Source organism: Dermacentor silvarum, chromosome 6 (assembly GCF_013339745.2).
Source record: "Dermacentor silvarum isolate Dsil-2018 chromosome 6, BIME_Dsil_1.4, whole genome shotgun sequence".
NCBI classification, from domain to species: Eukaryota; Metazoa; Arthropoda; class Arachnida; order Ixodida; family Ixodidae; genus Dermacentor; species Dermacentor silvarum.
The window spans coordinates 166,652,675-166,665,090 of NC_051159.1; the positions used below are offsets into that span (position 1 = coordinate 166,652,675).

General features: G+C 45.7%; 1 protein-coding gene across 3 annotated transcripts in view; it reads left to right on the forward strand.

Annotated features, from left to right (window-relative positions):
• Positions 1–12,416, forward strand: part of LOC119457028 (uncharacterized) — a 334,439-nt gene that overhangs the window by 1,699 nt on the left and 320,324 nt on the right. For all 3 annotated transcript variants that reach the window (XM_037718852.2, XM_049669783.1, XM_049669782.1), the window contains exons 2-4: positions 2,757–2,949; positions 4,209–4,326; positions 11,390–12,068. In XM_037718852.2, the coding sequence (XP_037574780.2) occupies positions 2,757–2,949; positions 4,209–4,326; positions 11,390–12,068 (990 nt within the window). The remainder of the gene's footprint in view (positions 1–2,756; positions 2,950–4,208; positions 4,327–11,389; positions 12,069–12,416) is intronic.

Below are 12,416 nucleotides of genomic sequence, written 5' to 3' on the forward strand. Positions count from 1 at the left end.
AATGATGGAGGCTTAAAGTGGGCTACGGTCATATTTATACATTGGGGATAGGTCGTCACCTCTGGGTAAATGTAAATGCTCCTCCCACAGAAATGTGAGCTTGTGTGGGAGATTGAACTGAGCCTCAACACTGTGATGGTACACAAGGATAATGAAAGCGCATAACTCATCTGCACTGACAGAAAAAAATTAATAAATAAAATAAACTGAACAATACACTTTATAGTGCCAACGTTCTAATGTTACCATAGTACAAAAGTTTGCTATGTGAACCAACATTCCAAATTTTATAAGTATAGAAATGAAGAACAGGCTTGATCTAACACATCTATGATGAAATGCCACGCATGACATGTATTTAATATAAGCTTTTTTGTCTTTATGGAAAAATGCAGGCTCTGGAAATAGAAAAATGATGCTGCCCAGTATTTTGAAAATTGATTGCAGCAGTATTTTTTGACAACCTGGTTTTCAGTGCTTGGAGGAATAATTTTTAAGCAATATGCTTGATCAGATATAAAAGTGTAAATTCAAGATGTTTTAGCACTTCTGAACGAATGTATCCTGACCCTGTTCGCTTATAGCAAAGTCAGTCGCATAACAGGTTGCACATTCATGAGAGGTCGGTCGAGCACTGGGCTTGGGCGCAAATAGAAACACGCCGGTCTTGAGTGCCGAGGAAATGCCAGCCTTCTTGGCGCTTGTACATTGTGTGAAAAGCTTGCCTTGAGCAATCTTGAGCTGTTCTGCTGAAGCTTGAAGCATGCAACAAATGTAATGTGATAAAATCAAATTAAAGTTCCCCTGTTACTTTATGTTTGAAAGTGCATGTTCATTTTCGCATAGTTTTAGTAAGTTAAGGAAAGTCTCCCGAGTATATGTAAAAACACTAGTTTGTCTTAACCAGCAGATAGTTGAATGACAGGACAGAACTGTAAAATCGTAATTTCCCAGGGTTTCATTTGGGTTTCATTGCAGTACAAAGTGTGGCCGATTGTTTTTTAGGGCTGTGAAGTGATTAAGAAGAAATACTTCGCTTTTCTGTTGCTGATAAGATGATGGAGGCAAAACGACTAACCTATGCCAACAAGCGTGCCAAGTTTTTGGTGCCACTGCACAAAGAGCAGGCTAAGTTCTGTTGACATGTGGAGACGCATGAACAAGCAGAACATCACTGCCTAAGCCTGCAGCCAGAAATCGAGGTCTGCATTGTGTAGCTGTGTGCATGATCTGTGTAATGCACATGTGCACCCAGGCTGTGTGTGGCGTGCTTTCCTTTTTTCCCCTGACTTTTGCTGCCCTGGAAACTTGTCTGAGCAGCTGTGTGTTATTGTTGAAGCTCAGCGAATGCATGCGAATTGGAAATAGTACTGGAGTGTTTAAAAAGTTAGATGGATCTGAAGCCATATAAAATTAGCATGGCATTAGATTACAAAATAGCAACTGATCATTTGAAGCGAAGCTTAGTAAAATAGTACTGAAGTGTTGGTTGAGGGGGTTTAATGACCAAAAGCAACGAAGTGGTTATGAGATATGTAGTGAATGGCTCTGGCTTAATTTTAACCATCCAGGGCTTTTTAATGGGCATACAAACTGCTGCACACCAGCGTTATTACATTCTGCCCTCATTGGAATGTGGCTGTGGTGCTTGGAACACCGCAGCCACTGCGGCAGGTTGCGTTGAAGAATAATTCGCATAGTTGCAAATGTTTGACGTTTGCAATGACCTGCCTCTAAAGAGTCAGATAGCAAATGGCAAGCTAGAAATTGTAGGGTAAACTTGTGTGGTCATTGAAAGTGAGGGTAGTTGTCGTGGCAGTCTCTAAAATATTGCGAACTTTCAATTGTTATGCGGAATAAAGCATGTGCATGGTTCACACAGAGCAGCTGCAGTGTTTTGTTGATTATTGACATGCACAGGCCCAAATGCATTGCCATTCATTTCTTGGGCTCTATAACTTAATGCAGCAGTGAGTCAGTGGCTGCTGCTTAATGGCAAGAGCAGAGCAGATTTAGGCTAAGTATAACTAAATATGTTAAATAATGATAAATAATATGATAAAGATAATGTAAATTTTTTTTTGAAATAAGAGACAGAGAGATGTTTGCAGTATGAGCAGACTTCTGTAAGTACTAGTATGTTATGCTGAGTATTGCATGCTTGATTTATTTAGGGATCAGTGCATTTCAAGGTGCACTGAAGAGAAATGTTCTGATTCCAATAAATCTGTGATCCCAATGTGATCTGCATGTTGCAATTCACAGCCACGAGTCCTCTGTGCTGACTTTCTTTCCCTTCTGCCAATGTCAGTGAAGAATGCCGCCCCTACAATATGACTGACACTGTCACAAAGGCATCCTGTCCCCGTGTGTGAGGTCGCAGGTTTGATTTCTGAGCTGTGTATCCACATTTCACTGGGGGCAGTATGCAAAAATGCTTGTTTACCCATCTTTGTGTGCATGTTAAAAGACAGTACTTCGGGAAGTTCAAAATAATCCACAGCTGGTATCTTTCCTAGCCCCTGTGTTGTTTCGAGAGTTGAACCCAGTCATTCACTCAGTCAATTAATTAATCAATGAGGTAAACACTGAATCAGAAAAACAGCACACAGTGCTCCTAACAGTATGGCTGAGAGGTGTTTTTAACGGATGCAATGTTTACGCAAGGACAGCCATTTGTGACTTGAACTGTTCCTTCTTTCTTTCTTGTCTCTTCAATTGTTCGCAAGCAAGCCATTCTGTTGTGCCATGTGCAGGGGCCTGCCTGGATACTATGCCTCGTACGTGCCAACACCAGCGGTGCCCTTCTACACCATGCAGTACCAATGTCTGTACCAGCCCACACCACCCATGGGTGTCTGCTGCCCTATGGAGGAGAGCATGCCAGCAGTGGCTGACGAGCCACCTGTTACTACCATGGTGGCTCCTGCCACTGCAGCTACTTCTGTGGTGAGCAGTTAACTTGACTTGTCATGACAAAGGGTTTAACTGAATAGGAACCCTGGCCAAGCAAAACCGTTGTGAAAACTTAAGTCCTTTCATTGACCAAAAAATACAAAATTCGCTGTACCTGTGGGACACCTTTGTCTGCAATGCAGGCCGGTCACCACTGAAGCAGTTCATGTACTTCTGAAGATGTAAAAAGTGATCGTGCATAGATGGGGGATATACATAGCCAACTGTACAATGAAGATGTCAGTCATGCAATGTGATAGATATGTTTGAGAAACAGTTCACTTGAACTGCAAACTTGGATAGACCTGACCTTCCCTCACGGATCAGTGTGGCACAACATAAGTAAATTAAGCGTCAGAAGCATGTGTGAAATACCATGAAATTTTTTGCTGACAAAAATGGCACTGTGGCCAGCCTCTGCACTGGGCTCAAATGGTGCCTTGAATGTAAAGTTCCCAACAAAGCTGTAAGTTTAGGTGCTGTATGTGAACCTGTGTTGCCTGTAGTCCTGAGGCCTAACAGGCATATGTGGTGCTGGAAAACCCAAGTGCTTGTGCTGTGAGTGCAGTGTATTGGTTGAAACTGTGTGGTTGAGATGATATAATTTGCATGCCTCGCCATATTTTGACATTCACCAGCATCAAGCACTACTATTTAGAACATCAGTGGCAACCAGGCTTCCCTGTTTATCCTCGGCACAAAAGATGTTCTGTGCTATAATACTGGGATGAAAATGCGTGCCACTATTTTTCATCAATGCTGCCTCGGTGCCACTTAAGGCAAAAAAACAAACAAAAACAAGGTTCATTGGTTCTTTGCTTCAACATGGACTTATTTGTAGAAGCATGCAGATTTTGCGGCATTAGTACAAATAAAGCATGCATCTCTCTTTTTCATTATTACAGTGCCTGAATTTGCTAGGTGATCGGCACATTGGATTTCAGTTAGGAACTTGCTTTTTCATTGTCCAATAATTGATCACTTAAGATCTATCCTGAAAACACGCTTCTTGTTTAGTTCTCTGCATGCTTTTTATGTGAATTTGACAATTTTAAAGTTAAAATTCTGCCAGCAACAGGTTAGAACCTGTGATGACAGACGGCCTGCATTGGCTACAGCCACATTCCTTTGCTATCCTTTACCCCCCCCCCCCCCTTGAGTACCAGAAAGTGTCAGCTTTGTAGTCCCTGCTTACACCTGCTATCAGGTGTCTCCTGTCTTTTGGGTTCTGATTTTCTCATCTCCACTTCCAGCCACAGCAGCAGCCCGTGCAGCAGCAGCTACAGCAGCCCATGGTTCAGAATGCCAGAAGAAACAAAAAGAAGAGTAGAAGTGGGCGCCGGAGAGAGAGTGCCTCACACAGAGATCCTAGTAAGTGTGCTCTTTATTTGTGTTTGTGTTACTATACACTCTGTTTGCACCGTTTGGAGTTCCAAACAGTAATCGTCATCCATCTTGCATGCGATTCCTTTATTTAGCATGGTGTGCCTGATATTTTCCTGTGTCTTGTATTAGCAAAGCTGCATGCAATATGTTTGGAGTGCTTTTTTCTGTAGGCTTTGAAGACGGCAAGAGTTGATGCGATTGCCTATATTTAGGTCACTCGAAGGAACGCACAGCTCACAAGAAAGAAGCCCTAGATATTAAGCTGCACACTTGTCTTTTTCATGACAAACTTGAAACAATGCTTCCTCTTTATTCTGGGAGCTTTCGCTATCGAGAAGCTTTGCATAGAATGTCAACAGTCAGCTCTAAGGCTCTGTCAACACTTCAGCTTGTATGCACAGTAGAATTTTGATACGAATTTCTCGTGACTTCGAAAAATAATCGAATAATTTGAAATTTGTGTGATCCGTAGCAAACCACAGCACCAAAGGGATCGTAAGACATTTTTTTTTACTTAGGGCAAGTACTTTATTGGAAGACTTCCTTGATAGCTTACTGGACCCTCTTTCCCCTGATGTCCTCGGGCAGGCTGTTCTGAGATTCATAAGAATTCGCACTCTCTTTTCTTTCACCTACGCTGCCAGTGCTCACAGCATACCACAGTGAGCGTGCACAGGTCTCCACGCAAATCATGGAATTCCAAGATTTCATACACTGACTTTGCAACTGAATGCTGCGGTGGCACTTGCCCTACTGTGAGGACATTTCATGGTGGCTCAGAAATTCGTACCATTCGCCATGGCCTAAGAGAGTTCTGAGTCATTCTAAAACAAAATGCGTTGCACTTAATGCATTTTGGCTGAGACTTCTTCAAAATTCTTATTGTCCCTAAATTCAGATCAGTTGTGGCTGTGTTATCAATATTCGACTGTACGAACAACCATTCTTCATCTTCATCGATTTATTTCCTTTTTAGTTGTGCCCTCTCCAGCCTCATGAGTGCAGTTTACCAGTGTCATCATTGCAAACCATTGGTGCCACGTAGCCTGTACAACATTGTTTTGCCTTTGCATTACAAGTCGTATGGAAACTGCCTCCCCTCCCTGTTTGTATGCATTGTTTGGGATAATGTCATGATTCTATCGCTGCCTGTCTAGAGCCAGACCAACCCTTATGACACAGCCACTCCATTGAGTATACAGTTGCTGACTGATAATTCCGACGTGATTGATTATTTAGACAGCTCCGCGGCATCGCCACTGGCCCTACAGACTTAATGTATAAGGAAGACCGAAATTTCAGACACCCACAGTATGTCGTGCCATAATTTGGACTCCAAGCGCACGGCTGTGCGTTAATTTGGCCATGGAGTCTAGCAGAAATAGAGATAGTAATTTCATTTTAAAATGTCACCGGAATAGTTCTCCAGCACCTCCTTGAAACTGATTCTAGCAAAGCCTAGTTGGTCTAGTGGTCACCAACCGTGCCCAAACTGCAGTACAAGCAGTCACCAAATTGGAAAGGCTGCATTTGTGATTTGTTTGCGAGTTCCGCTCTACTGTTATCATCCACCGTTTGTGGCTGGCTGGTACCGTTGAAAACGCTGGTGAAGTGCCGCTGTGATCACCGACGAAGCGTGAAAAAGAATGGCGTAAAATGCATTGCTAGAAAATCGCGGCCGCAGACTGTCTAGGCCAAAGGCAAGTGTATATGTAGCAACGCATTGATAAACTTCGGCCGTTTTCTCAGACGATCTTTCGAAGGTACTTTCGGTTTGTGTGACTAGCACTGGGTGAGTTGATGGGCAGCAGCGTTACCCAACTGTGATAAGATAGCGTGCTTGGCACTGTGCCAAGAATACAGTTGCCTGCAGATGCCAATGCGTCTGGCGCTAATCATGCAACAGATAGCGTGCTTAGTGCTGTGTCAAAATGGGATGAATTGCTTTCGTGCAGCTACGCCGACAAAACCAGTCACTATGCGATGGGCCGCTGAACGAATACATTGCACCGTAACGTGATTGCCGCAATGCCTACGCTTGTATTTACATTTAGTAGTGCTCAATATGAGCGCAAACATGCTTTGGAAGTTAAAGCACTCGCCAGCCGCCCACATTAAGTTAGAGCCGGGCTTGATATTCCCTATCAAAGGTTAGCCGTAGTGTACAGCAGCCGAGTTCATGCATTTGCCACTGTTGTTAGACCTGCGCTGAATGTACGCAATAGGACAATAAAAACTACTCTTATACAGTCAAACTTCGATATTACGAACCTCGATTTAATGAAATTCGTGATGTAACAAACTATTTTTATTTCCCCATCTTAGTCCTATTGCATTAACAAAACCTCGATGTAACGGAATTCTCAATATAATGAAGCTTTTCGCTGCAAGTACAACTTCGTTATGTCGAGGTTTGACTGTAGTTCAGTTTTGATCATAGCTCTTTAACCCATTGAGTGCCGAGTTTTTCCGGAGGTGATGCACCCCAAGTGTCTTATTTTTTTCTCGGATATTATAACACAGACTCAACAGTTTATTGTTGGTTATTCAAAAAGGAAAGAATGACACAGATAATTGCAAATGCACTCTTTAATACAGTGTAGATCGTTTATAGCGTAAGTCGCCGGAGTCGCGAATATCTGCACTATAAGCGGTACCGCACTATAACCAAAGCAACAATTTTCAAGGCCTGCACATATGCAAAACATGTGCACCGAGCCGCCACGTGTATGCGACAGTCGAGGAATGCGGCTAGAACGTTTGCATTTAATTTACAGTCGAATCTCGTTAATTCGAAATTATTCACGCGGCGGCGCCTCCGACTGGCATTGCTCCGGCACCGCCATAAGTAAAAGCTTAGAAGAGACCCCTCAACGTCGTGTGCGAACGAAGAAAAAAAAACGAAAAAAGAACTGGCGGAAATTTCACCCTCTCTCAAATGGCAAGATCGCCGTTTCTGCGTTGCGCCGGAACATGCGTGTACGTGCCGACGTCTCAGCCACGCTACCGTAGCCACGCGTAGAAAATGGCAGTGAACCCTTCTTTCTCCTTTATGCTTCCTCTACTTTCCAGTCACGTGTTGACCTTGCACGCTGCGGCTACGGCGCAGAGGGAAGCAGCGGCGCTGTCCCAGGCCGGCCAACGAAACTGCCCACGCCGGCAACCCGCCCCTATAACGGCAGAAAACGAAACTTCGGGGGAGCTGGCGCCGGGCCGTCTGTAGCGGCGGCGCCTGCACGACGGCGGGCGCGCACGGTGACAGTCGAAAGTGAGGGAGCTACGAGGGAGGGCAAGGGGAGCCACCAAAGTGGGAGGCAAAATCTGCTTCCCTGCCGCCCTCCTCCCTCACATTCCACGGTCTCCACGTGCGCCCTTCGCCGTGCCGTGCTGGCGCTGCCCGCTCCCTGAAATTTCGTTTACTGCCGTTGTCGTGAAGCGAGCGTTGGGCGGCGTTGGCAGTTTCGTGGCCCTCGCTCGCTATGCGCTCCGTAATATTTCACGACTCGCACTCAAGATTCTGGTTTCAGCCTCACTGGCTGTTCGTTCGCACCACGTGCCCTTCTCCTCCACTTCGTCTCTCTTTCTTCGTCCTTGGGGCGCCCGTTTGAGGGGAGCGTTCGCTGTCTCCGCCGACTTCCGTACTCCCAGGCAGCCGCACTGTAACCGGTATTTCGTTTCCTACAACTGCACTATAAGCGATACGTGTATACATAGAGTGCTATGGGAAAATTAACGGGAGTCTGAAAATACCGCACTATATCCGGTCCTGCACTATAAGCGGTTACGTTATAAGTGGTCTATACTGTATGGTCCTCGCATTCCTATCTTCTTGTTCTATCTTTTACTTAGTTTTGTTTTGATGTGTGCGCTTCCGCGATAGCACCGCTGTGTCGGGGTCAAAAAAAGCAAACCTTCAATGTATAAACATATGACAGAGGGCAGAAATATGCAAAAGGTGTGACGTTGCGCTAAGGCGCAAATATTTGGACGGAGTATCGCCACGGTAGCGGTCAACAAAGTCGGGGAGCCACCCTCCCATCTGCGGATATGCGCGGCACAACCATGCGCATAAGGAGGCGCGTTCCACACCACTCTAAAAACCGAGATGGAGCAAACCCAGAGAGATGAGAAAATATGCTTCTAGAATTATAGAACAGATGGCGGAACTACTTTGGTGTTCACCAGTGCATTGCGCGAAGGAAAAGGTGCCCACACTGCTTCGCCGACGGTCGCAGACAGCCGTTCAAAGTGTCACGCAGGTTGGGGGCTCATTCTGCGCATGCTCTGAACAGAGCAGCCGACAGCACGCGTGTCGGAAGTATAGAGGGGACAGCATTTCAGCTGGTGTAGTGCAAGCGGTGTAGCGTGACTGGCCGCAAGCGACACTCGCCCGCTCGCCGACACTAGACAGTTTTAGTTGGAAATCCGCAACCACTCACGTACGGAGCGAAGCGCGTGCGCACTCGAAAGGGCAATAGTTAGTGGGACACAATAGTTGAGAAATAGATTGCTGCGCTCTGACAATGAGTTCGCGTCCCCATCGACTATGCTGCAGGCTACTCGCGCTATTCCATACGCACACGTCGTCTGCTCCATGAACCGTCGACACTGTACAAAACGTTTCGGTGCTTGCCACTGGGGTACAGTGCATGCGTACTCGGAACTTGCAAAAGGCGGGTTTAGCGTTTAATGCAGCCTAGTCATGTAGCAGTTGGATCTTTTACACTATAACCAGTGATGTCTTTCTTGGAACGGGCCTTTTTCCATGTGTCTACAGCACACAAGTTCTTAAGCTTTTTTTTTTTCCCCACAACTTCTTTTTTTTAAACCACTTACAGTATAGATCACTTATAACATAACCGGTTATAGTGCGGGACCGGGTATAGTGCGTCTTTTCAGACTCCCGTTAATTTTCCGATACCACTCCATGTATACACTTATCGCTTATAGTGCAGTTGCGGGAAACGAAATACCGGTTACAGTGCGGCTGGCTGGGAGTACGGAAGTCAGCGGAGACGGCGAACGCTCCGCTGACTTCCGAGTCGTAAAATACCACGCCGCGCATAGCGAGCGAGGGCCACGAAACTGCCAACGCGGGCCAACGCTCGCTTCACGATAACGGCAGTAAACGAAACTTCAGGGAGCGGGCGCCGCCGGCATGGCGAAGGGCGCACGCGGAGACCGTGGAATGTGAGGGAGGAGGGCGACAGGGAAGCGGATTTCGCCTCGGCAACTCCTCCGCTTCGGTGGCTCCCCTCCGCCGTTTTTTTTCTTTTTCTTTCTTTTTTTCTTTTTTTTTTTCTTGCGCGCTACTTGAGGGGTCTCTCCTAAGCTTTACTCTATGGCGGTGCCGGAGCAATGCCGGTCGGAGACGCCGCCGCGTGATTTGGTTCGACTTAACGAGATTCGACTGTAAATTGAATGCAAACGTTCTAGCCACATTCCTCGACTGTCGCATACGCGTGGCGGCTCGGTGCACTTGTTTTGCATATGTGCGGGCCTTGCAAATTGTTGCTTTGGTTATAGTGCGGTACCGCTTATAGTGTGGATATTTGCGACTCCGGCGACTTAAGTTATAAGCGGTCTACACTGTATTTAGCATTTTTGGAAAGCTAGTCATACAGCAGCCATTAAGTCTTGAAAAGCTTGTTTACAATTAGGCTCTAAATATTTTAAGAGGCTATTTCTGCACTTCTTTTATTAAGAATTAACGATCTTGTGTTCAAAACTGATGCTAATTGTCCAGGAGAGTAGACTGTGTTGTTTTTCACTAATCAGTACAAGCATGGTACATAATTATACCGACACAAATATTCCTGTTATAAATATGTGCGCCTGTGTTTGACTATTCACTTCAATATTCAATACTATTTGTATTTGATTCGTATTCGAAAAATTTGATACCATTCGCCCACCTCTACATATAACATTTTTGAATGCACTTCCGTGCACCCTGCTTCATATTGTTATGTCTATCTGTCATTTAAGTGATAAGTGCTCGTGTTGTTTATTGTTAATTGTCGCTGTTTTGGGGAATTGGTACTTCATCGCTACAGTAAATGACTGGCACTTTAGACATGGGATAATTTTGGCCTGCTTGATTATTTGTACTTCTCAGCAGCTCTAGCACCTACTCCCTGGAACCAGTGTGTAACAGATTAAAATTTCAGACACTTCATAGTGTCTCACCCCATTTTTAGGGCACGATCCATACATGTGATGTCGCAGAAATGGCGGCCATGAGCAATTTTGCTGCTATTTAAGTTATTGCTCCCACACTTGTAGTTTCCAAGGCGATTCTTGGCCTGCCACGTGCAATTTGGCTGTTGTAAAGAAATATTCATCTACTTATCACCAAATTGTAGCTTTCGGTCACTGACCATGCTGACTTGTTATAAAACGGTAGTAGTTAGGCCTAGGGAAATAGTAGTTTTGACAAAAACTAACTGTTGGCGGGGTCGTCACAGGAAGCTTGCTGTTGGTGTTTTTACATGAGTAATCACCAGTGATCGGGCCAGAGATTTGCTGACAGTTGCTTTCTGATCTGTGGGCAACTGCTGGGTAACCAAGTCTGCTTGTGAACAGACTGGACAGAAGGTGACAGAAACATGAAATCAGAAGCAGTGAAAAGGGTGGGAGTTAAGAGGTTTTTTTCCAGTAGCTGGGGTGGTTTGAGTAAGAATGATAATCGCCCTGGCTGGCAGAGATGCTCCAGGCAGCCCTTGAGGCTGTAGGGGCTAAATGTTTAGCTAGTTGCATGTGATTGTTGTGGTGCTATTTGAGATGAGAGAGAGAACATTTTCCCTACTTCTTAATTCTAGATTTGTGCTGTTCTCCATAAATGAAGCACAGAAGGGCTACTAGAAGCAAAATCGCAATAATTTCTTTTCTAATCCCACTATAAAAAAAAAAAAACCCCGTATGCCTGAATACTGCTTGAATTCCACAGGATTGTCCGAACATGCATCTTCACTTTAGAACCATCTTCCATTTACTCGTGTGTTCCAGTTAGAGGGCAGTCTCATGTGCTGTCTTTTTTCCTGTGCAGTGTCAGCGGTTGATGCAAACACCAGCGTCCTGACCGAGTTTGGGCAGGCTTCAGGGAGGAGCGGTGCAGGTGCAGCGAGAGTCACTGCAGTCGACCGTGAAGAGTGGCAGGGGACAGGGCCTGACTTCTCCAGCAGCTCCGAGTTCCCGTCGTTGCCTGTGCAGGACTTTCCGCAGCGGCAGTCACCTTCGGGCATCAGCTACTCCACGGCGCTGCAGCAGCAGAAAGCACCCCGACCGTCTGCAGTTCCCTCTGGGGCCACAACAAACAGGGACACAGAAGAGCTGGCGTCATCTACAGTGGGGCTGAACACACGAAGCTTGCAACAACAAGGACGTCGCGGTGGTGGCAATAACAGCAGCAGCAGCAACAGCCCTAATGATGCGAATAACAAGCATCACAAAAGAGGCAGTGGGTCGCGCAAGCATCGGCGTGGTGGTGGGGGGGCTGGTGTTGGTGGCGGGATTGAAGGGGTCAGGCGTGTGGAAGACACGGAACCATCAACGAGGCTGCAGCATCACCAGCAGGAGAGGAGGGGCGCAAAGAGAAGTGGTGGGGGAGGGAAGGCAGCTGTCCCAGCCATCGACGGAGGTGCTGAGAAGCATCAGTTTGAGGCCCCCGAAAAGGACAAATCAGAGCTGAGGCATGAAACAGAGGCCGTTGTACAAAATGTGCCTAGGTAAGCCTGCCTAGCATCACTGTTGCCATTTTAGCGATTTTGTCATTGGATTTAACGACTTTCTTGTCTGTACAGTTTTTTTAGCAACGCGACAGAACTATTGGCGACATTTTAGCGACTTCGAAGTTGAAAAGTTTCTTTGAAGATGACCTTCTAGAAAGCACTTTATTTTTCAAAAGCTACATGTGAGGCCGAAATTGTGGCCGAAATTGGCTGTACGACATGTAGGCTCTGTGATCGTGATAAAGCATTTGTTGCCTTCACAGGATTCACAGTGTGCTCCCAATATACACGGTATTTTTTAAATATATTTTTACGAAACCATTTTGAATGGGTCTTAACAATCTG